The 27,650-nt window shown below is 36.4% G+C and overlaps 1 protein-coding gene across 1 annotated transcript in view; it reads left to right on the top strand.

Moving 5' to 3' along the window:
* Positions 1 to 27,650, top strand: part of LOC122576833 (lachesin-like) — a 538,671-nt gene that overhangs the window by 456,053 nt on the left and 54,968 nt on the right. The window contains exon 6 of the mRNA XM_043747665.1: positions 20,323 to 20,438. Coding sequence (XP_043603600.1) covers positions 20,323 to 20,438 — 116 coding nt within the window. The remainder of the gene's footprint in view (positions 1 to 20,322; positions 20,439 to 27,650) is intronic.

Below are 27,650 nucleotides of genomic sequence, written 5' to 3'. Positions count from 1 at the left end.
GTTTTGAATAGTAAATTAACAGAGTTCAGTATAGCGAAAAAATATTCAGTCCACAGTGATCGTCCGTACGGATGGCATAGGCTCCGAGTATTCAGCACTCTAAGGGTTAATTCATTTTCAACCCAAGTGTCGTAACACTTTTTCGCAGAAAACAAAAAGGCTGATATACATAAAAAGAATTTGTAATTACATTTAAAACATACATTAGCTTATTTATCATTCTGAACGACTTAATTTCGTTCACTGAAATTTTTTTATCTCCTTCTGCCTCAGAGCTACACGTTGTCTCTGTTTCGTGCGACTCCTTATATACAGGGTGAGGCACCCAAAACAGGACACCTGAATATCTCGAATGTCATTGATGATAAGAAAAAAAGAAAGAATCTAAAGCGTTGCGACAGTGATATCACGGCATGTCGAATTTTGTTCCGATTAATCGCGAAGCAAGCTCTCGTTATACGTCCTTTCATCTCTTCTCTGGTTATCGGTATCTCATTGTACTCTTGCTGCTTTAATTTCCTCCATAAATAAAAATCCCCTATTAATCCGAACCGAATTCGACATGCCGTGATAGATCATGCATCGACGCTCAAGCCATTTTGAACATGTAAAGCAGCAGTGTACTGATACATTAACAAATCGCCATTGCATAAAATAAAGTATTCGATCGCTCACGTAAAGTAAATTATTCTCCACTAAATGGCACATAAAAAACATATCACTTCGTATCGTTATCATATCATTAAGTGGATTTTCACATGACATGTACGTGTTTACCTAAAGAAATATGTGCTACCCGACACCATGAAAATTTATCGTGACACATTTTTTTCTGTCACCAATAACGATCGAGATATTCAAATGGCCTGTTTCACGTATCTCGGCCTGTGTGTGGCTAACGCCACACTCACATTGCGTGCCGGAAAGAAGAAGAAGAAGACAGGAGCATAATGAGTGGGGAGTTTTCTTCTCGCCTTGAAAGTCGGCAAAACGCGCACGCGCCTACGCAAATGTCCTCGGAGTGTTGAAATAAAAAGGTCGTATTACTGATCAAAATAAAGGTGGAACCATTTGGGAACTTAATCCTTTATATATATAGGGTGAATTGTAATCCGTGGTAGTAGCAAGATGAAGGATATACTATAGCTGAAAATGAGATGAAAATCAATAGCAGAATTACGTTAAAAGCTTCGTTTACAAGAAAAATGCATTTGAAAATCAATCGAATACGCGTGTATACCTTGATTGATAGCTCGGGTTATGGATTGCGCTACTGTAAGTAAAATGTTATTCATTAACAGAGCTTCGCTTAAAGGTCAATGCTACACTCTGTTCAACGAGAAGAGTCCGCAGACTTTTAAATATCGCACTATTTCCCGGATAAATTTCTGAAATTCTTCATTCTCTGAAATGAATAGAATTGAATAAAATTATTATGTTAACTAGTTATATACGTAGGTAAAACAAGTAATACAATAAATGATATTGTGTTTGATATTGTATTTCATAAATGAGCGAATATACCTTGTTTGAAGACAGTCCTTTTTCAAATGATGGAAAAACGCAGATTTATCTCCGTGTTTCGCGATACACTTGACAGTGTTATCGTCTGTGTCATAAGGCCGAGAGGTCGAAGGAAGCTTTAGCAATGAGCCAGGTAAATCTGCCCCTCGACTCAACATCCGCTAGTCAATAACTCATGTTCCTTGCATTTGTTAGACGTCTAACGCGTGATCTAACACCTGTTTACCTCTACTGACCTTTCTCGTTGAATAGAGTATAGTTATCCGCATCGATTAAAGTTTATAGCAGTTTATGACAAAGCAATAATAATAAAAGTGTATGATCCTCGGTCGTTGTACGACGATAGCCGGGACACAGCTGGAGCCGGTGCTCGGCTTCCAGCATGCGCTTCATCGGCGACGTAGAGCTCAGCAGGCGAGATACCGTCGAACAATACATTGTATGTGTATTTGTATATTATGTATATGTATATGTATATTACAGCCGATGGCAAGGAATTGAGCAGGCAGCTGTCAGTGAAAAGAGTGTTAGATAAGTTCACCTTACCGACCGTCACCGACGTCATCGTCGTCATCGTCGTCATCGTCGGTGGTCGATAGTTTCGTAAACGTTGCACTGGATGCGAGCACTGTAAATCTTGTACCTACGCTATGTGCGACATATGAAAGCATCTGAAGTTTAGACTACCTAACACCTCAAGACAACTATCAGACAACGTTTAAGAGATCAGCGGAGAGTCATACGAAAAGACCATCTTTTATCACGAGGGACAATAGACAGGATATACAAAGAAATACATCACGAACTACAACCCACATTTATCAAATCAATCAACGCACGACAACCCAAACCAAACACATCCTGGCAATGCTTTTACCTCTCAACTCCAAATTAATCAAAGAATGAAATGGACAAACGAGAACGACGAAACAATAACTTGATCATATTACATAATAACACATCTTTACGCCTTTCTCGTATTAGTGAGCAGAGAATAACAAATCAAAGACGAACAATCATAACGAGAAAATTCATTAGCAAAGATGAAATAGAGAAAAGACAAACACCAAGTAATTAATGAACTTAGGATAACAACAGACATTGAAGATAGGGATGAGATATAAATTAATAATATCACGAGCTAACACAGTCAGCAACAAACATATTCATGTACTACACACTAATGTACGTTCATTACTACGTGTGTCTGACCCCTTAGACTCACACACCAAACGGTCACGAACATCATGCGGACAGTTTACACAAACAAGTAATACAGACGCGATAACGCAGTTAGGAAATCAAGAGCTAACTGTAGCAGATACGATTATTAACAATAATTGAATAGATTATTAGCCAGATATTAACCAAAGAAAAGGTACTTTTCTCACACAATTAAATTATATATAGCCAAACAAAAATCATCTATAGCCACATACTATCGCTATATCCAAACAATAATTTGCTGCTCTGTGTACACAGCAGCCATGCAGGACGGAGCAAAAATCACACATAAATCAAACAACGAATCACCCGTTGTGACAAAAACGTTTATGAAACAGAATAGAAGACTTTATAGTGAAAATGAATGGAACAGTAGAATACATAAATGGTAATCGCAGTTTGGCTCTGTAGAAACTTGTAGATTTAATAAAACAGCAATACAAAATACACTCGCAACATCAGCTTTAGAGAAAAAATCATTGCCACGTTTTGGGTATATTGAGGCAAAGGCTTAACATACTCGTGATCAGGTGAAAACGACCCTTGGAACGAATCAAAACAAGCAATTTAGCAACAATGAAAAGTTATTCTACGACACTAACACCAGAAAGCTTACATGTATTGGCTTAATATATAGTCTACTCTAATAGAATACAATGACAGCAGGTGGATCGAAAAAAATCAAGAGCTTAAAGCCATCAGTATAGATTATGCTATACGAATATGACAACTGCAAAAACTCGCAACTGATAATATGCACAACTACTGCTATAATATGTTAATCAGCACTTATGCACTTTTACTAGCCTACGTTAACAGATTCATACAGGCACCAGATACACTATCATACTGTCACATCATATACATGTCACCCAATGACCAAGCAGATATACAGAATCCAGCCAATAACATGATTTATAAAATCATAATTTTGTGCATCAGCAAACTCATCTACGGACAACACGACCAGATGGCTGCCGCAAACACAGTCATGCACGCAAAAAGGTAACTACCTACCGCTGCGGTAGCCTCAAACGAGCAATTATCAAAAACAAAAAAAAAGAAATGTCTTGTATATCGATTACAGGAAAGCATACGATTCGATACCACATTTTATATTTTAACACTGCAAAATACATTCTACGACAGTATAATTTTTTAGAAAATACTATGCGTAACTGGAAAAACAGATGCTATTAATGCCAACATGCTATATTAAAAGAGGCATTTTCAAACCTATTAAAACTAAATAATAGCAGAAATTATTTATTACAAGCTAAGCAATCTGATATATGTGCATACATGATATTAAACTTTCAGGCAGCACTCTTAATGAAATATACAGGGTGTCTCACTAGCTCTGTTACAAAAAGATATCACCGTTACTTTTAATGATACGCAAAAGTGCCAAAGGCACAGTATCACAAGCGCAAATTTACTAAGCGCCTTTGGGCGCCAAATAAAATCTCTACGAGCGTATACAAGATTTGGGATTCAAAGGATGAAGGTTTGAAACTATTTTACTTCAAACGGTGCGAAGCGCGTATACAGCGACTCTCGATCTATCTGCGCGAGTCGCGGCTGATTATATACTTCCATGGACCCATTGTCTCGGCAACGAAACTTGATCTTGAAGTCCAACGGCGATCACGCAATAGACAGCAATTGCTGTCTGCCGTTGCAGAAGTACGCGGAGTACTGCCGATGAGAGCATTAAAATTGCTCCAACTACGGTCGACGACTCGAGGATGACAGAAAAACAGGAACCAACAACCACGTTGAGAGGAAATGCAAGAAATATCTTATTTTAAAGATCTTCTATTTAGAAATTCCCAATCTGTAGAAGTGTTTACGTTTTTATGAAAGAGCTTACTGCGGCCGTTGGACAATTTACTCCCTGAAACATTTTACACAGCCCACAAACATACTGCTGCCAACAATATGGCTCGCATGTCAACAAAACGAAGTTGCGGGTCAGGCCGAAGTGAGGATTTGGTGTTTATTGATCCTTAATATGTTAACGTATAACGTGTGCATATGTATACAGGCAAGATTCGGCGATTAAAACATGATTTTCAGCTTCTTTCTTACTTCGACGAGAGAAGAGATTGAACAGTAAGATTTAGAAATTCGCAAACATAATGCCATACATCCGTGTTGGTAAGTCCAAGCAGCTGAATTGAGCTGACTGGATTGTTGTTGAATTGAATTGCGTGAGCGTGGCACGGTGATTTTGATGAATCTTCGCAGGTTCATATAACAGCCAAAAATATCCGATATTTGCTATATTTACTGGCAATCGTCCACATTTATAGGATGAAAACAGTCCTTACCGTTAAACAGCGAACATGACTGTGTAAACATATCTTGAAAAATTCCATATTGAAAATTATAAATCGTTTTTAATTTTTGTTATAAATACTAATCGATTTTTGCACGAGTTTATATTATAAACGAGTAAAAGGCGAAGGAATTCCGGGATACTTGGGAAAGTGATGGATGAAAGCAGATGAAAGAGAGTGTCAAGCTTCAAGTTGAGGGACGAGGTGAAAGCAAGAAAGTACTAGGGATAAAGAGGAAAGGAAATAGAGTGTGTGCAGGAGAAAAAGAAACATGGGAACAGATATGGGAAGATGGGGTGAAGAGAAGAGAGACTAGCGAGAGGTAGGTGATGAAATGCTGGACTTGGAGGGAGGTTAAAAATGGTGAACAAGAGAGGCGGAGAATGTAAGGATGACGATAGCGGGAAGAATCGAAAATGTTATGGGAATAAATAGAAACCGAGAGGAAGAAATATCGGAACGGAAGTTTAAAACAAACAGATCAAAGGAAAGTGTAGGAACAGGTAGAACAGGCAGTGACAGATATGGTAAATCTGAGGCAGATAGAGTAGGAGAAGGGAGAGGCATGACAAGGCGAGAGGCGGCAGTGATAAGAGCGCAATGTACAATTGCCGTAAACGTAAAATGTATTCGTTGTAAATATTGTAATTAGTGCAAACACTATAAATGTGCATAAGGAGCGAACGCGACCAATGTGTGTACGCGGGTATGAAGACACAACGACCTCGCTACTGGATCATCCACCTCTTACTTATCACTGTATAAAAGAAAGCTGTGAAATGCAATGCACCACCAGTCAATCCATTATAAAAAATCTACTTACGCGTTACTCTGCCCGATCGCCTCCCCGTCTTCGAAATTATGAAATTCAATTTAAATCAATAATTTTGCGATAAATCATCGACATACACCACCGACCTTGCACCACGCAACTCTGTGCAAAGCTAATGGTGAAAGTTCAAGTCATGTTGAAGTTGGATTCATTCGCACGAGTTTGGTTAGTTGGATTGCGGCTGACCATGTGTCGGCTGATCGACGGTTCACGTGCCCGTCCCGTGACACGGGCAATGCGTAAATACAGATAATGTATAAATAACATAAATAGTATAATATATAAAAGATGTAATTGAGGGCAATGCTTGAATTGTACAAAGCGGAAGCCCTTTGTAACCCTAAAAATTTATTCGTCTAAATTACATACGCACCGAAACTCAAAATACAGATAAATCGGAACTTTGATCTTTTGCAGATTAACCATTTCGCTTCGAGCGCCACATATAGGCGGCGACCACGCGACGACTGCTGGGTCCGGCACCTCATACATCCGGCATCCAAATGATGCATATACAAGTGCTACCTGTAGTCAATAATATATGTTTTCGTTATCGGCAGAACATTTTCTGATGATTTTATTGACATATTAGATTAATCACTTCTTAAAGTTACTCATTGATGAAACATCAAAACGTTTTACGCAATATATTTCAAGCATCCAAACGGTCGTATACTGTTTCATGCTAAAAAATCTATTAAATCCATTGACAGTGAAACGATATTTTATATACGGTTCTTACAAGAATTAGGAATAGATCGGCTTAAGGTATAATTGTCAATCTGTTAGAAATTAGAAATTGTAGATTAGTATTTTGTTTGAAAATGTACTTTCAGGAATAGTTTAGGCCCCTTCAAAATGTATGCAAGAAATAAAAAAAGTATTACGTTTGAAAATGAACTAACTGATTCCGAAGAAAATGAAAATAATTTCAACCTGCCTAAGAAATATATGCAGCACATCAGAATTGGAATCGTAGTCAATTAAAGATGATGCCAAGGACACCGATTGCGATATAACATGGACATCTAAAAATTTCAGGCCAAAAATCCATCCATTTTCCTCAAGAAATTCGGGAATAAGAAAGGAAATACGCAGATCCTCGTCAATTATAGATTACTTTGAGTTATTCATTTCTGAAGGGCTCGTACGGTACATTGTAGATGAGACAAATTACTATCGGGTACAGAAGGATAATAACAACTTGGATGCCCAGAAAAATACGACAGTAGACGAACTGTACTGAGTTTTCGCGTTGTCCTTATTGATGACACATAACAAAAAACTAACAATACAAGAGTATTGAAATAAAGATAAATAATTACGAAGCAGTATTTTTAGTGAAATAATGACCAGAGATCGCTACTTTTACTACTATTTTATTACTAAGGATAATACACTTTACACACGAACTTGGGCGCACTGATGATCGTCTAGGTAAAATAAGAGATGTAATCAATATGCTACGAAAATCATTCAGTGACGCATTTCATCCGTGTCAAGGACTTTGTATTGACGAAATTGTATTGATGTTGTACGAAATCCGCTTGTCTTTCAAGCAGTACATTCCGTCGAAGAGGAGTCGGTTTAGCATAAAATCGTATATGATCTGTCATTGTAAACCTTACCTGTAAGACCTTATAGTTTACGGCGGAAGCTCAACAATAAGAAAGTGCAATCACGGGGATTTAAAAATCGGGAGCAATAGTCTTGTCACTTTTGAAACTTAGGAAAAGGTCATACAGTTTATCCAGACAAGTTTGAAGAGCGTTTGAAAAAAGGAGAGGCATGTTTTCATAGATCAAATAGTTCGTTAGTGGATAGACAAAAAAGAAGTTTCTGGAGGACAACAGAGTGTGCAGAAGTCAATGGGCATAATAGACAAGGTTCATATGGTTCTAAGTACTGTTGATTCAACGCGTAAATCGTTGGAGTGGTACCGCAAATTTTTCATCCCCTTCATAGACATTTGTGTGTGGAATGCATATTGTGTTTGTAAGTACAATCGAGAAGAAACCATTTCCATGGCAAAATTTCAGTTAGGGTTAATAAAACAAATAATCGCAAAGTACCTGCACAATGTAGTTCGGCGTCAAAGCAGACCCGCTGGCAATCCAATGAGGTTAACAGAGAGGCATTTTCCCTCATTCTATAAGCCAAAAAGTAAAAACCGAGAACGAAGATGTGTTGTTTGTAGTGAAAATGATAAAAGATCGGAATCACGATATGCGCGTAAAGATTGCAATGTGCAAAGATCCTTGTTTCAAAATATATTATACAGAATTATATTACTAATCTTTACATATTAATATATTAACTAACTTGCGTTTCATAATTAATTATATTAAAAATTTTACCTTAAAATCTTGTAAATATATAAATGCCTATATTACCTGTAATTTTTTAAGCCTTTTCATATTTAAAAAAAGAAAGATGTAAATTATACTTATCATATTGAAGTAAAGATTGTTTTATTCAGGACAGTTGTTATTTAAGACTTAGGAAAACGTATATACAGCAACCACGCACACTGTGCGTATTTCTAGCGCGCGTTTCCGTTCAGTGACAATGCTTTGGCGGACTGGCCGAAGCAAAAGGGTTAAGGGAAGTAGTCATTGTAAAATTTGCTCAGAGAAAGTATTTCTCTGCGGACAAACAAAATTTTAAGAGTTAATTTGCATGTCGTTCCGGATGAAAAATGTCTAATAAGCATAACCTTTTGTAGCGGCCCATGGCCGTAGAGAAAGTTCCAGGGTTGAAGCACATGATCCGAGGACAGGACGTCGTAAGAGAATAAATCCTGGGACTTGCTAAAAAACCCATGGGCCTTCAAAAGGGAAATTTATTCTTTCATCGTCTACGCGGTTTTCCATCCCCACTTCGGAAGAAAACTCTCTCTTCCGAGAATCCTATAAAAAGGGAAACGAGGAAAAGCTCGAGTGAGTCGATAGTTGATCCTAGTCCGTCATAGTCAATAGGCGATAGCAGTTCACGGTAGTCGCTGGTAGTTACACCATTAGTCCATCAGTCAGATAGACATAGTAAGTTTGTATCACTTCTGTATCATCATCGTTCGAGCTCGACGTGCGTCCGTTACGATTTAAAACGACGCACATTCGACATCAAAATAAACATTGTTGAAGCTCTGCACCGGAGTAATTTGATATCACCCAATACGTCTTTACCACCTCAGTTTTATGCCTGTACTTGGATTCATTTCAATCCAGTCGATTTTAGTAATCCTGTATTTCTTTTTCTATTACGAAAAAGTCCTTCATGAGATAAAATGGAAACTCACCATGTGTTGTTTTTGCGTCGAAGGTCGAGTGTTTACGTGAAATTAATATAACATAATGATTCCAGATTGTTATTTTTTTTTAGATTAACAAAGGAGCTAGCTAGTTAGAGAAATAGCAGGCAAGTTTCCTACGTCAATTTAACTTTACAAAGCGGAAATTTATATACGTATGTATATAAAAAACCTAATTCAGCATGTACCTTTTTTTATTAATTGAAATTATGCTCGGTATAAATACATGTCGCAAAGACAGCCTAAAAAATCAGAAATGTACTACGTCGCACAAAATGTGAGGTATGTGCGTCACACTAAAGTGGTAATTAAAAAACAGATTATGTTTACGGCGCAAAACACTCACCTGAAATGCACACTGCGCAAATTCAAGTGGTCATGAAAACCAATTGCGTTGTTCGTGTCGAATAGTCTCAGCGAGCCTTCTACGGTGAGATTTTTCTGGAAATATATCTCGAGACGAGGCCTAATACAATGAAAGTTGGATCTCACGAGACTTACTATGAGCCTCGTGATTGCTACTCATATTCGGTATCCGTTCTGACATCGAAATGAAATGGCGTTACAAAAATTTGTCTCCGAAAGGAAAATTGCTGTTGCGGTAGCTATGTGCATTGCAGAGGAATAGATTCCGTGTAAAAAGAACAAATGGCCAGGAATTGGCTGATCGCAGAAGATACATTTTCGCATGTTGCATTATTAAAAGAATTGTAGCAAAACGAACCAAAAGAATTTTTAAATTATGTACGGATGGATGAAGAAAAATTTAATATTACTTTCATTTTAATTCAATCGCACGTTCAGAAAAAAGACACTGTAACGCGAGAAGGTATATTTGCTGAAGAGCGCTTGATAACTGCATTCAGCTATTTAGCTATTGGACAAAGTTATGAAAACTTAAAATTTTCTTATGCCATATTGGCATAGCTATTGCGACAAATAATTTTTCAGCATAACGTCTTCCTTCTTGATTTCGTATTGTCGGCGGCGATCAGTTTAGTTAACTAAAATTTTTTAATTTTCATGCCCCGTCCTCAATGCCATTCGAACGTCTTTGAATTATCGAGATAAGAAAAGTATAACGTTTTTATACATGTATTCCGGACAAACTGAGAAGACTTGATCTCTAGCAATAGTGTCCAAACTTTTTTTAGTCGTGGCGTATTTTAGAAGATGTACAGATATCTTGTATATGAATTCTATTATTTATTTAAAAGAAGTACTTGTACATAACATTAATAAAAAAAAAATATATAGTTTCGTACGAATTTGAGAACTGGTTTTCCGAGTGTTTGTGGCAAGTAAAAGTCAGACAAGATCTTTTCATTCGTAAAGTGAGAATTATAAACTATCAAGGTATTTTGTTACTGTAATTGAACTCAAGAATAGGATATGATTAAATTTCTTCTGCTGCATGAGATTAAAGCCATAAAAGCTGATCGAAAGTTGCTGTATTTAAACCATAATAGTGCCTTTTGTTTATATGTCGGCGAGATATTATCTGGTCTCGTGGTCACTTTTGGTCATCCGTCTCCAGGGAATACGGTGAGTTTGTTTTGTTTGTGTCATCAGTCTTCACTGTCATTATATCATCCCTATTTCCGTGACCTGTTTCGGGCACTTGAGTGCGGACGCGCACATTTCGCCTTCGGATCGTGAGATGAAACGTTAATGCAACTCGAAACTCGTGGCTCAACCGATGAAGTAAACCGTAGAAGCAGGAAACGATTGCTTCTGGCTGATTGTGAGGCGATTTTCAATTGTACAAGTGCTCTAACGATTCAAATTTGACTCTGATCTTTTCAGCACGGAACGATTGACCCTTGGCCTTCTTCGTTCGAAGACAAACGATTCTGCTTATCGATCGGCTTAAACGGTTCTGATGGGTCGCCCTTCAGATGCGTATCCGCCTGTCGCAGCGCAGCAATGCGATTATAAAGTCGTCGGTTAAGGAACGACGATCATTTATTACCATGAGAAATCCAACGACGCGGAATCTTTTAGATACTTTAAATCAACATACTTTCTTCCTTTCCTTAAATTCAGTCCGCTTTATCGTGTTATTTTCGGCGAACCGTTAATCGGACACTATCTTGTAGATGTTTAATTTTCTCCTTCTTCGAAATATTGCTTATCCTAACTTTAATTATTTTTTCTACCATTAGTCTGTAATAAAACTTGAACGAGTATACACGTATTTCTTCTACAAATCTGTACGCCTATCCTGGTTTTCTCGGACTGTCCTTACGCTTTAACCGTGTTGAGGTTATTAGATGTATAATGAGAGAGACGCGTGGATAAATTATAAGGTAGAAAAATATATTTGAAATACGGAAGTGAAAAGTACAAAAAAATTGAAATAATAATACGAGCTGGTCCAGATCCGCACGCTGGCAGTGTTACTCTATAACTGAAAAAACCCTGAAGCCAACGTCGCCTTTCGACTGTTTATGGTCTGCCTTCGTCGCAGACTTTTGTCTATGCGCTATCGATGGCTTCAGTGCTTTAGAAAGCTAAAAAGACCAGATGTAGAGTTTTCTTAAAAGCGGTGACCTTCAGCAAACCATTTGAATCCCAAGCAGCGCGATCGTGCTGTTTAGATTTTGTGTCGAAAAGTCTCAGTACATTTGTACGCTACGGACGACCGACGGTATTTTGTATTTCAGTGTTATCTTCTCAATAATTTTTATTGAACAAAACTTGAAATATTTATAAACTAATAGCACGCATGTATAATAATATAGATGTATTTCATAAAGTAACAAATATGACGAGCGCTATTGCGTCGCTTGATTCTCTTCACAATCGATTAAGAGAAGCGCCATCATGCTGTTCGGGATTTTTCGACCTTGCTTTTTCAATGACTCCTGGGACTCGAACGATCGAGGAAACTCGATTGCAACAAGTTACACTTTGAGGCGGTAGAGTAAAAGTTCGTGCGAACGATCTCTCGTACTGCAACGCCATTTGCATGCGTATCCACGTTCCGTATAGAAACTGAGGATGCGACCCGTCGCGAGGAACAGGGTCACAATTCATTCCGCGACTACAATGAGTTCACCTCTTGCGTTGATAGCGGCCTTCTGCATTTTGATGCATCATATACCAAAGACCAAAAAAAGGAAATCATCTCGTTGGTGGATGTCACAAATATATAAAAATAGAGGAATATACAATGGGTTTAGCTTATCGGCTGATTCGTCGTTTCAACATACGTATGGATTATACAAACACTTTACAAGAATACATTCTAGTGATTTCGAATTTTTGTTACGGTTAATTTGGCGACAAAAAGGTTAGATCGGCAATAACGTTACCTTTTTGGCGGCTCATACACCAGCCTTCAGTATCTTTCTAAAACTTTTAAACGATTAATGTGCAAAATTGTGCCAGAAGTTTGTGATGCCATTGTGACAGTATTGAAAGACCATATTCAGGTAAGTATATTTTATTGTACGAAAAATTGCAAAATGAAATCTTTCGCGTTATAATCTGATAATACCTTTAATATATCCCTTTATATGCCCTTTCTAGCAAATAGAGATCGCATATACATGCATATGTTCTGAAAGAAACATTTCAGGCAAATGTTGATTATAATTCTTCAAAGATTTGTTCGTTTCACCTGTGTTGAAGGTTGTATTTGTTGAATGAGTCAAATGAGTGTTTGACACGTAAATACGGTAGCTTTGAAAGGTGAAAGGTTTAGGAGAAAGATTCGATGGATGATAAGCCGGACTAGGGCGAAATGTATAATTAATATTTCTGTAATAGCCTCTATTTCCTGTTGAAAATATATTAATGAAGCTATCAAATTGCCCAAATGAAAATTCTCATCTTGCATAATGTTGCAGTAACGCGGAGTTTGTCAACATCTCGAAAGCTTTATCGAAGCGTTAATCTAGTGGGCATTTTATTTCCATATTTTGTGCTGTAGCTTCCGGCTTTTCATATCCTCATTTGGTATTGTTTCATTTACCTGCGTCTAAACAAACATATTGTTACTGTCTTTTTATCGTAAAACGAGAAATTAAACTAAAAATATAAAAGTTTAGCATACGTTTTGTTGCAGATTCTGAAAGCACAAGAAGAATGGCTAAAAGTAGCTAGAGATTTTGACACTCGGTATAACTTTTCACATTGTATCGGGGATCCTGATGGCAAGCACGTGATTCTACAGTGTCCCATAAAAAATGGCAGCAAGTACGTAAACTACAGGCGTTTCTTCGGCATTGTGCTTTCTCCTATAGTTGACGCGAATTATAATTTCATGTTTGTGCACGTGGGCTATCAAGGAAGAATTTCTGTTAACCAAACTGTGGGGTACTTGTAAGTATCGAGTTGCATACACCAAGACAAGAAACCTGCTTGAATGTACCTCGTTCACTGGTTTAAGTGGAAGAGAAAAGAAACTGCCATTTTTCTTCTCGGGGGTGAAACCTCTGCTATGTCCGAAAATTTTACGAAAGTTTATCCTAGTTGCCATACCAAGGGAACAATACAAAGAATTTTTAACTACAGGCTTCGTAGAGCCCGCAGGGTAGTTGAAAATGTCTTCGGCGTAGCCTCGTCAATCTTCCGCGTGCTGAGGATACCTCTGCTATTGTTAAAGAAGAAGCATCCCGTATTTTGCTAACAGTTATTCTGTTACACAATTTCTTGCGACGAAGACCTAATTCAACCGCACTGTACATGTCACAGGGAACGTTTGATTCTGAAGAAGCAGGTATTGAGACGCCTGGAAATTGGAGAGCAGCAAATAATGAAACAGGTTCACTGTTTCCCTTCAGAAGAATTATACGACAAACAAGAACTAGATTGCTAGACACGAGAGAGGAACTAGCGGATTATTTTTCGAAGGAAGAGGAACCATAATGGCAAGATAACTGCGTATAGAAAATAGTATGAAGAATATATAATAAATGTACAACACAAATAAATTATAGTGGCTATAATATACTAATATAAATATATAGTGTAATTTTACTTAAATATTATTCTTATTTGTTTAACTTACCGCACACAGTGTTCTTCTTGGATTATTTCTATACAACAGAAATTCTAGATTTTTAAAGCTAAATCACAAACTGGTACATGTCTAATTCTGTCCCTGGAGATAAAAACAAGAATAAACCTAAAAATATACAACGTATCGGATTTTGTAACCATCGATAGATGATTCTTGTAGACTTTTGTGAGCGAAAATAACACTTTGCAAAAAGCTGATAAACATTTGGAGATGAAATTTTGCATACCTTTTCAGAAAGGCAAAGGCTACATTTTCACAAAGTTCCAATTTTGCATTCTCAATTGTACACGAATTATTGACAATTGAAAGTAGTGCGATTTTGTGCGAATATCGACATCTTTGCAGATTGTTTACAAAGTCCATACAAGAAATCTCGAGTGGAAAACATGTAGCATTTGTTCCTGAACATGATTTCCATACTTATAGAAAATTTAATATCAAAGTTGGCCTTTTTCGAGGCAAATTTGGCTGGACTACATCGCGTCAGCCTTCAGCCATGGACAGGCCTTTGATGCAACGACGAAAAATCGGCAAAAGATCGATCGGTTCGTCTCTATCTTTGGATCATATTTTGAGACGTAACGATGCAATGATTACCCGTCCGATACGTAGATACGCAACGAATGAATACGCTCGAAAAAATTCTGATCGTGCAAACTGTAAGACTGTCGGAACGATTCCGCTTTCTTCTGACTAACAAGAAATAAGATAATAATAAGAAATGCGTACTGTTTGAAAACTCAAACAATTGTTTCAAGTCTTGTTCTACTCGACCGAGACTCCAGCAAGACACCACAATTCCGAAAATGTGTTTAGTGATTGATTTTCACCGAAAACAAGAAAATTCAATTGGCATGCTTTTTAAGTATCACTCATGCTCTTCCATGCGCCCGAAGCACACGCAGAGCGATGTCTGAATACGAGGTTTTCGAGCGACCAGGTTCTCGACCGCTCAAACCATCACACGTCGTTTAATGACCCTTCGAACGTAATCGCGTTACCCCTTAACCTACAGTATCGTGCGAGAGACGTAGTACGTCGACCTGGCCAAACATAAACAACACGCGTGAGAGACATGGTACGTCGATGTTGTTGATTTATTATTTACTTCAAGGTAATAAACATTTCTTGATTCCAATGATCAATTGGTAGTAATTATTTATGAAATATCTTGCAAAATAAAATGAGATGTACATTGCACGTGTATTTATATGTCAAAAGACATGTGCAATTTGCACAACTTCGAGCGCTCAGCCAAACCGTGAAATGACTCGACGTGTGACCGACCATGTTGTTGCTTATGGCACGCGCTATTACAACTTAAATCGTAAGGCAAGAGGTTAATGAAGCGCTCGGTTATTAAAAATATTATGGACACGGGTAATAAATGTATTATTATGATTTTTTAGAGAAATGAATACTGAATGCCGTGAGAAAATTTAAAATATAATTATGCAATTGATTCGTCGCATAGCGAAGACAGCTTTCCAGAGAATATCGTGAAATTGTTCTCTGCTCCGTTTATTGCCGGAGCAGACTTTCCTTTCTCGGATGGCTACGTTGTCGTCAACCGGCGCAGATTATGGTTTCCGTCTTTCCGCGTCTTTGTGTACAGTGTATCCTCCATATTTCCTGCAACGCTAAAGCTCCACTTAAAAATCTACAAAAACCCTCACCCTTTTTGTTCTTCTCGATAGCGATTTCGTAAATGGGCGCAAATGCTGGGCGAATGAGAAACACGTGCAATGGGTAATTGATGTGTGTGTGTGTGTGTGTGTGTGAGTAGTAGTTGTGCGAGAGAGCATCAATCGAGAACAAGTTCAGCATTGTGGAATAACAATATATAATTACGACTGTAAATATCCTCAAATTAGCTCCACTCCTTCTAAAAGGCAGAAGTTTTATCCTCTTAGCCCTTTGCGCTCAAGGACTTTTTTAGTCGGGCTAAGTAGCAACTCGAGATGATTTAGCGCGTATGTGACGCGTGTCTTGCTGGTAGCATAAAATGATTTTACGCACAAATTGACTTACAAAACACTATATTCTAATAATTTATCTATATTTACATCTTTCAAAAATGTGACTTTGTAACATTAATTTCTGTATTTTTTGTATGATAATTTATAAAGCATTCACCAAGATGCATTCTTGAAATTGATCTTATTTCTCAACAGTCCAAAACCAAGCTTCGTTTGAGCTAATTTCACTTCTGAAAACCATTTTTTAGGGCTTCTAAACTATGATACTTTTGCCATGATCATCGAATCCGAATTAACGCCGGAGACGTTGCAAGAATCATAGTTTCGGAGGCTTTTAGAGATTAAATATTTCACCTCCATTTTAAATTCTAACACTTTACACTTCCTAACAAAGGACATAAAGAGCTAAGGAACCTATTCGCGAACCAATACTGCGCTCTAACCAATTGCAGATGTCGAAATCTAGCATAAACAAGGGTTGTCGCCTCAATGGGAAGGAGTTAGTTTGACCATTTCGGACAGAAGATGCGTGAAATGGCTGCAAGTGGTTGCAAGTCAAATTGAAAGACAAATAAAAATGTAAATGCTAATATTGGGTCTTCTACGGGAGCCTAATTGCTTAAAGAAAATATTGTTGATGCAAAACGAAATACTACGATTGGCCATTCTACAGAGTGAATAGTTCTTTGGAAAAGCAGAGGAAATGAAACGCGTTCAAAGAAGAAACGAGGTTATTGCGCATTAAATTTATTAAATGGCACCTCGTCATTACATGATATCTTTTCTTCTAGAACTTTCTTAAATGTGATGCAGTATTCCATCTCCCAGATTCGGATCGTCGTGCTGGATTCAACCTCCAGATTCCGCAGGTTTTAACGTACCTGTATCCCGCGATCGTTGGTCTACTTTGCAAAATATCTTTGAGCTGGATACATTCCTATTAGGATATTTTTCGCTGTATAAACGTTGCGCTTTTGTGCTATTGTCGCTCGCCGCACAGTAAGTAACAAAGTTCATGTCCAAAAGTCCGCCAAATGTATACGACATTTTGTAACAAATATGGCGATATAAGTAATAAACGACGTATAGTACTGCTACGCTATATACAACGCTCACTACGCGCACTGTACGCACAGTACACCCAAGTAACACTCTAACGTAATATTTTCAGTTCTCTGAAAGTTTCTCGTCGACTGTCGCAATGATTCCATTCTTCCAAAATTGTTCTAGCCTTTTGCCTCAAAATGGCTAAAACATGGCAATGTAGCGATGGAGAGTTCATTTCGAAAGAAAAATTTACGATAAATTTATTTAATTTATTTGCCAATGTGCGGTGGCACTCGACAGCACAAATACCGCCACTCGACACTAACTAACAACGGACGACGGCAGCGCAGTGGTTGGCACCTTAGGTTACGAACGTTCGGAACCCGGGATCGAATCCCGGCGACCGAAGTCCGATTTTTCTTCCACGATTCTTAAATAGAAAGAAAATGCAGCAGTACCCCAACAGAGCGACATCTACAAGCCAGCAGAGCTACTATTATCACGGACAACACATATCCACCTCAAATGCCCCCTTTCACCTTCTTTGTATAACTCGAAATTATCCAGGAACATAATCATAATATTTGAGAAGGTGCTTTCGAAAGCAAGGGATGATGGTATTGGGGAAGCGAACAGGAAGGAGAGGAGGCTGTGCACCAACGTATTTAAAAAGAGCACAAACTCATTTTGTACAATCTTCAAATTTTACGTAGCTGCAGATTTATTCATATTTCATATTTACCAGATGGTCATTGGAAAAGTGGACTTTCCGTTTGTCAAATCGGTTTCGGAAATATCTCGTTCCTTCAAGTCTTAAATAATAGCCAGCAAAAGAATTAAAATATTATTGGGATATTGTCATCGGTTTTTACGACCATAACATTTTTTAATTGCGGAAAGAAAAAGATTAGAAGAATGCTCTAGCAAAACTATAAAAAAACTAGAAAAGGAGCACAACTATCGCATCTATTATTTATTTTGAAGCAACTATTGTGACTATATTCATGGAACAATATAAAATATTAATTTGACATTTTGTAGGAACTGTTAAAAAACCGACTAAGCTTTTTGGCAAATATTCACTTTTCCTACAAAATCCATCGGTGCCATCGAAAGCCATCGGTGTGGACTAAAGACGCATATATGCGTCTGACGAAAGCCATCGCTGTGGACTAAGGACGCATATATGCGTTTGTCAATTTTTCCGAGCACCTACGCAGAAGTAATACTATTACGTTTGTGGAATGTAAACATATCGTAAATAATATGAATGTAAGAACCAATGGAACTTTAACATCGTATCCATGAAAATGGTTCATATAGTTGAAAAAGATTAATCGGGGGAGTCAAAAGTAACACCAAAAGACACAGAATCATCTGTCAAGGTCATCATATATAATTTATGAATATCCTGTACATAAAATGTTTAACTACTAGATTAATTCAATATGCATATTTAAAAATAAATTATTAAATAGGCAATATCTGTTCCGAACTATAATACAACGTATGGACCGTTTATTTTGAAATTGATGCAAGTCCATTTTTTGCTTTTCGAGAAAATTAAAGGTTAGCATCTTAGTCAATTCAAAAATATAAATTAATTATGTCAAGTCTGGCAATGTTTCTACCAATTTATCAATATGTAACTTGATTATATAAATTTCTTTTAGGCGAATTTAACTAAAATAATATATATTTACAGACTGTAAATGGACTTGCACCACTTTTATAATTAGTCAATTGTAAAGATCATTTCAATGACGAAAAATGAAATATCACTTATAACATATTTTGTATTAATCCAATTTCGTTTATAAATAATAACAAGAAATAAAATAGGAGTAGTACTTTTTATCTTGAACTCTTATCTTGAAATTAATTATATTTATATATTGTTAAACTTAACATAAGATATTGATGTTATTTATTTATGCTCTTTATGTGGCAGTGTTTTGAAATATTCATGATGCACAGGAAGTATACAAGGTGGTACTGCTCCATATCCTTATATTTCTCGTTTCATTTCGTGTAAAATAATTTTTTTATTTTGTCTACATTGTTTTATAACATCATAATAATCCTATGCTGTGTACAAGAAATTCCTTTTTCGTAATGCCACTTCTATAATACTAAAATCTGCATCGTTTGGAAGATACGAATGCCCGGAGAGTAAAAATTTATGATCAATTACATCGATGTTATTTTCCAAAGACTGGACAATATTACCATGGACATAATAACATGGCTTTGAGTCGTTATATTTTGTAAATGTTTCAAACAGCAAGAAGCTATTTCCTACGATCCCCCGGAAGCAGTAGTTTCGTCCCACACATACATATGAATTTTATTGTCGTGGAAATGATGAAATCCTTCGTTTAAATAATTATTACAATACATATTTCGCTTATAACAAGCGATTGAAACAGATCATTTTGGATAGGCTAAGACTTTTTGTAAATCAAAAGAAAAAAAAAATTTATCGGGATTTTTTGATGCCAAAATTTTATCTTCTTGTAATGCTTTGCTTTCTAATGCAGCATTTTTCAAGTGAACAACACCTATATTTATGGAAATTAGACTTACACCACTTTCATAATCAATCGCTACGCAATTTCTTTTGGCCACTTTTACGTTGAACAAAGCATTGCCATTTTTTTAGATATTAAATATTAACTAGTTATAAATGAAAAGTTTACACCAAATTAATCACAAATTATGTGATATTTCATTTTTTTACCAAAATGGACTTGCACCACTTTCAAAATAAACGGTTCATATTGTAATCTGCGAACGGATTGACAGTATCTCGCTCGTAGAACATCAAAATTATGTGCCCTACTACCAGGGATAAGGAAAGGCGACTAATTATTATTACAAGTAGGGTTATACGTATCCTGAATATTATAATATAAAATTGCAAACGATTCTGATGCTAAAATAAAAGCTATTAATAACTTACATTGTTAAATCATTACATTAATTTGGCTACATGTATAAAGTTATTATTTAAAGCTAACAAATTTCTTTTTCAGGTCAGATAACTCCAGAGCCATTGCCAGAATTTTTAGCTCCTTTGGAGAATCACACAGTGATCCAGGGCCGTGACGTCTTCTTCACTTGCGTCGTCAATAATTTACATTCATACAAGGTATGCTGTTCGATAATTTCTTGATGTTTTGTTTGATAAATACTATAATTAAATAATTCAACATATATATATAGGACATTTAAGAATCTTACTTATCAATTTTTCATGTCTGAATATTATTATTTATTTTAGTCCTTGCCTCTCGGCTTTAGACGAACTTTCGATTTTACTATCCTTACATTTCTTGTATTGCACTCAGCATATTCTTACCAATTTTTCATGTTAAAGATAATATCAAGATTAATAAGATTCACGAGTTCAATATAATATGACCCTGAAGTGACCCTAGACTTAGAAATTTAGGAAAACGTCGACACAAGAAATTATATTCTTTGTGTTGAGTCGAGAATCTTCGAAGGTTCGCGACTTTAAGCAGACTGTAACATGAGTCGATTTTGGGAGTACGAGTTGGCTAATTATTTGCAAAGTGTTTTGCTCCAAAGTTTAAATAACTTGACACACTTAAACGACCCAATAACTTGAAAGCTTAAATAACACAAGAATAAGGTGCACCAAATCCCATTTCTGCTAGGTGGTTGAGCCCTGCGCAAGAAGAATCAGTTAACTTCATAATACATATCACTCGATACACGTTAATACTACCCGTTAGACCTAAGCACAAGATTTAATTAGATATTTATATTAAATAATAATTACTTATTTATAATACTTATTTATAATTATATTTATCTATAATAAGTATTAACTTATTATAAATAATTAGCCATGTCACTGCGCCACGCCAGAGAAAATTACTGAAAATTCTCAATGCGAGAATTGGTTGTAAATTAATAATAAATAAATAAAAGAAAAAAAAAACTCGATACACGTCACTCAAGTTAGGAAAAGAATGCTACCGTCGCTCGTGTCACACGCTCAAGAAGACCATCCGCTCAGAAACAGTAATAGGATAGGCTAGACATCCTGCATACCACAGCCATCGAAACAATAACCAAATAGTAACGGAATAGGCGCCTCTGAGATACACCAGACGACAACCCCTCCAGAGGGACTAAAATCACAGTATAAAAACCCTCCACAATAAGCGCTCGATTAATCTGTTAAAACATTTTGACCCAGTCTCTTGTAACACTTTGAACCATCACTCTGTTGGATTTGCATAATAAATTCTATTATCACATATAAAGTTCAATTTCTTCACCTTATTCGCGAAACGTTCGAACTGCGACGCGATGAGATTGTCAGGTAAACTTGAGGGTTGGATGATAAAATAAAATAGCTGAGTTGTAACACAACTATCACCTTTGGTTTTATTAAACTTTATCATGAATTCAGCAATCACTATGGAATACACACTGAATTAACACACATAAATCACAATTCACTCCAACAACTTATGTAAAACCTAGTTACACTGATACGTTAATTACGCGACCGGTCTAAGGGTAGAAACTCGGTAAAAAGGTGTTGACTATTCCAAAGATAGAGACTGAGTCATGTTTAGTGACGATGTTGTGGCAGAGGAAAGCTAGGGGTGGGTGTGCCTTAGGCCACGAGATGAGCTGATTCGTTAAGGACAATTTTAGTTGGGAAAATGGGGGCGATAGACATTGCTTTCGATTGGAGCATAAAAACCCTGGTAGACTAGGAAGAATCTTAGCCGCCCTTGAGAGAAAGTTGCTAACGGAAAATACCGAACGTGAGAAAACTAACTTTTCCTATCTTCTCGTAGTAAACAAAATGTAAAGAACACTGGAAATAGAAAATGCTTGTTTTTGGTCTGAAGGACCTTAACTATGAAAATACCAAGATTTATGGTGAGTCCTTAAGACTATTGAGAGTACGCAGTAAGGATGCATAGACATCTGGATGCCATCTTGCCCTCGGTGTGTGGCCTGGTCTTTGATGTGGATTGAGATTTGATTTGATGTTACAAGATCACCGGCGATCTATCGGTTTCGTGGTTTATTGTATCTCCGACGTGACACAAACTGCGACTAAGCGCGTCTATGATGCGTCAATTGCCATTGAAGCGAAGAAACTCCGAATTCTCGGTTAATGCCGCATAGTCAGTTCTCTTGGCTACGAACAAGACTAAACGAAACTAAATGGTAAAAGTGCATGTAAAAGTATAAAATTAAAAAATAGCAGAGAAGTGATCTCTGCGTCATAAACCTAACTTGAAACTGTCTATTCCTAACGCTTTAACGCTCTGAATTAAATTAAATGTTCCAAGCAATGATTCCAAGTGTCAACCATTCCTAACGAAAGAAATATGCAAAGCCACTCTTATTGGTTTCTCGTGGAGAACATTGTTCGTTTAGCTTTTGCCATAAAAGGAAATCGAATATAGTAGGATCAACGAACACGAGTTTGCACATTTATCGCGTAGTAATTGTGTTACAGCGCGGGAAGCGCTATGGAGCAGCCATCGTGTCGATATCACATTCAAAAGATCCGACGATGTATTTCGCAAAAATGTAACGTAGAAAGTAAAATTCTACACATTCATGTTTCTGTTGATAAAACCTGCGTTTCCAAGTCCGAATTCATTAAAAAAGTTATGCAGTAGTATTCTGGATGGATGAATTCGTTTTGATGATTAGTTGTGACGTAACGGAATTAAAAATACGCAATATCATCCTATACGAACATATTTTAGAAAAATCTTTCCCCACAGCTGTACATGTTGTTAATAAAGTGCAACACCTTTGGAGAATCGGTCAAATAATAAACAAATACGAAAGTTGTTATGCAAAAATATCGCCTAGGACATATCTTTCAAGTTATAAACAATTTAATTTACGTTAGAAATCCCCGCGTGGGTGCTAACAGCCTTGCGCTGTCTTGCAGATTCTGCGCAAGTTTTTTTTATTATTATTTATTTAAATTTTACAATTTGTCCAGTAGGACATTTGGTAAAATATTATAACTGTAAATATTTGGTAAAATATAGCATGTGGATGGTTACCCCCAGCGGGACTCCATCTTCCAGGCTGTTTATTGTATTTCTATTGCGAGGTCTGCAGGATGCTTCTTCTTCAGTCTTCTTTCTATTATGGTTTTATTCGTTTCAGCAACCAGCTGATTTGGATGTGTTACAATCTTTCTTTATACTTCTTTGCATATCTGGCGATTTCCTCTTTGACTGTTGGAATTTTTAAATCTTTTCGTAAGTCTTCACTTCTGACGTACACAGTGTCACTTAACTAACAAAGCCTCTCGACGGAAAAGTTTTCAAGGTTACGTACTCGTATCATTTTAGATGCGCCATTGGTTATGTCCAAGTGTATGTGTAACGCAGTATGTAGAGAAATGCGTATTGGTATGATATTAGGTTGTCCTAAACATTTCTTTCGTTTTATAAGGAAATAACAGGCGGGCGACATTTTCTGTTTTATATTATTTTATGAATTATGATCCATTTTGTTCCTGTTAAAGTAATAATATAATGTTTTATTAAATACAAAATTTATGTGTAACAGAATAACTTGAAGTATTCTCTTGTACATCTCAAACAGGAATGAATTTGTTTTATTGCGCATTCATTGCGTCCCATGGCGTTTTCCTTTTGTCTTCCTCTTTTTCATCCCTCGCGCGTACAATACATGTACACACATCTATTTACTAACAGTTCCAATAGGACAAATCGTTATAAAACGGAAGATCCATCCATGCAATTTGTTGTTTCATTGGAATTTGCATTGTACATGTTGCGTGATATTCTATGTTCCATGATGTTCAGCGCTATATGACGACTATTCAAAACCGTAGGTAAATCATTGCATTACGATTGATCTCCCTACTCGCAAATATCCGCAGGGATTAGCTGCATAGCTTACTGACACTGTGAAATGCTGACAAACATTTGTTTCTCACTGACAATCGATATTAATAATCATTCGAGCCATCGTAGTGATCGGGCATGCATTTGTTTTGCTGTCTCGTTGAATGATAAATCGCAAATTACGAATGTTAAATATAATAAATCTATAGAAGTATAACGATTTGAACATCTTCAACTGAAACCCGTCTAACAGCTGGCGCACGCCATTCAAGTAGATGCAAATCAAAGTGCAAGGAACAAATAATCAAGACACAACCAAAGATGAAAGATATGTGATGGATACTCAGTACATGGGCACTCAGTCAGAAGATACTGCTACAGTAACTTGAGAGTTACCGATGGAAACAAAAAAGAACAATTAGCCTGTAAAAGTAAGGAATGGAGATAAACGTAATTAATTAGTAACCAAAGACGAAATAGTTCAAGGACCCGAAGTTAACAAACAGGTACGAGTCCTGCAAAATTCTGGTGTAGAAGAAAAGAACAAAACAGATATTCCAATACCTAAACTGACATATTTTGAAGCCCCTAACGTCAATCTGATTAATAGAAACTTAAAATTAATTAGTAAGACTGCGAAGATGTCTACGAAAGCAATTGCACGGAAAGCAAGCTAGAATATAGCACAAAATCCAGCTGCTTACCGATTAGTAGTCAAAAAGTAAATAGGCGGATTACACTTTCCGACCAAAATGGGAAAAGAAATTTAAAATAGGTGTAGCAGAATTACAACCAACGTGTCAATCAGACGTATAATCCAAATATAATCAAACAAGGAACATATGAAAACAGATATACAATAGAAGGACACAAATTAAGCAACATTGTCAATCTTTCAAGAAAGAGTACGTCAATGCCAATGTCCTTAAGAAGAACGAGCCAACAACAATAAGGAAGTACATAAAATCTCAATTTTATATAACACTAGATATCGAGATAAAACTTTGCAGAGCAAATAGAAATACAATACAACGTGCTGGATTAAATGCTACGGGTACACTAAAATTTCAAGTAGAATCAAAATCAACTGCGCTAAATGTTCGCACTTAATAAAATATGTAAAATCCACTTTGAAAGTTCAGAAATCCTGCAAACAAACTTTGTCAAATATCTCGGTCATCGCTTGGGCAATAAGACAGATTGAAAGAAACATGTCTAATAGAAAGTCAAACAAATAAAATTTTTTTTTATTTAATACTTTGCATTCACAATTTGTCCAATTTGGACATTTGGTAGAATTCTTTTAGCTGTTTGATTATCGCGTGGGTGGCTGCCCCCAGCGGGGTACCATCTTCGTGTTTGTTAGGTTATATCCTTTGCGAAACAAATAAAAAGTATCAGAAAATCTATAAACTGGTCTGTAGCAGGAACTTTCAAATTGAATGCAAGCTACAAATCTATAAAACTGTCATCGAATCCGGCTGAACATACGAAATTAAAATCTGGCACACGGCAGCGAAATCTAACGTAAAGAAAGCAGAAAGTCCGCAATCTATTGTTCCAAGGACGACATTAAACGCACGGTCGAACTTAAGAAACGATGATATCCGAAAAATACTGAAAATTTCTCTAGAAAGTTCATTTGGAAACACCTTTCAGCTAACTTACACCTAATATTTCATACAGCACTCTATCGCCACAACACGTTATCTAAATTCTTTTAAATAATTAACTAATAATTCATTCATTTTCATTAATTCTTTTAAAACGTGTAATTGTATGTAATAATTAGGTACATGTAGCAAACGAACATATAAGAGGAAATTGACAATAAATAAAATTTTGTACACAAGTTTGAGAAGTGTAATGCATTCAACTTACAAGTCCTTAAATAGAAGCAAATATTCCGATTAATATGATTGCACCTATCATTACGTTCGATTTTTTAAAATTTAAACATTGAATGTCGATGTCATTACCTATATTTATTAAAACTATTGATAAACAAGGTGAGTTTAAGATAAAAAAGAAAAAAATATACTAGGCTTTAAATAGGCTGTAAATGGTAAAGAATTTGTGCCATAAGCGGAACCCACGAGTCTCACTCGTGGTAAAGAATTTATGCCATAAGCGAAAACCACGAATCTAAATAATAAATTGTTTTTGTTAATTAATCAATTGATCATGATTACGTTCTATACGTCTTAAAAACACTATTTGTCCTCAAACGTTGTTTATTATTTCACAATTCCTTTTGTAGCCCCTAAATATATACATGTTATGAGAAGTATACGTCATAAAATGAATGGCACGGCACACGTGTCACGTAGAATTCAAGGTTGAATGATAAAAGAAAAGAATACTGAGTCGTAACCTAACTACTAATCTTCTTTATTACAAATTCACCACTTACAAGCAATAGACTGACACTGAACCGGAGAAAGGGCTGCGCAAGAACTGCCCGAGCTGTCTGAAGTCTCGGCTTATATACATTTTGGTTTGAGGATGTTGAGGGGTTTGGGGTAGGTTATGATGTGCAGAAGTATCCGAAGGTCGAGTCCGAAGCTCGGTGGTCGATATCCTATCTTGATGTGGACTAAGGTGCGTCACAGCCTTGGTGTAGGTTATGATGATAAGGTGGTGATGTGTCGAAAGGAGTCCGAAGCTCGGATTCTATATCTTATCTTTGATTACTGTTTGTGAGCGGATGCCCATCTTGAGCGTGTGACACGCGACCGAACTTCTTACTTACTGTGGCTCGCGCGATCGGCAGATAGCGTGCAGGCTAAGGGGTTAATACGTTTCATTTAAAAAATTTCGTTACGAATAACCATTATTGATGACAAAAATTTAAGTTTGGTTACCTGTAACCAATATAAATGACCGGAATCTTTTTTTGGTTAGCGATGGCAAAGATTTGTTCTCGTTACATCCGACTTTTATCAACTGTTATTAACATTCATGGTAATTACTACATATTCATCGACAACATAAAAAAATTCAATTACAAAATATATATTTTATTAAGCAAAAGAACAGTATGAAAATACATGAAACAAAGAATAGAATAAGAGATTGTAGTACAATATTAATATAAGTGTTATTAAAGATATTGTACTATAATATCTTTATTTTATTCTCTGTTTTAGGCATTTTCATACCGCCTTTTTGCTTAATAAGATATGTAGGTATTATAATTAAGCTTTCTGTATGTTGTCAATAAATACTAATCGTCAGTAATGTTAATAACAATTGACGACATTCGAATAAGCAGAAAAAATTTTTGTCGCCGATATCGGTTAGCGGGAGCCAAAAGAATTTTTCCCATCGATAATCGTTATCGGTAACCAAAATAAAATTCCGGTCATTTATATTGGTTACTAGTAACCAAAATTAAATTTCCATCATCGATAATGGTTATCGGTAACAAAAAATTCCAAGCATTCATATTTGTTACTGATAAT

The sequence above is a fragment of the Bombus pyrosoma genome, linkage group LG17 (genome assembly GCF_014825855.1).
Source record: "Bombus pyrosoma isolate SC7728 linkage group LG17, ASM1482585v1, whole genome shotgun sequence".
In the NCBI taxonomy this organism is placed as follows: domain Eukaryota; kingdom Metazoa; phylum Arthropoda; class Insecta; order Hymenoptera; family Apidae; genus Bombus; species Bombus pyrosoma.
The sequence above is the reverse complement of the archived record's forward strand: the minus strand, read 5'-3'. Positions and strand labels throughout refer to the sequence as shown.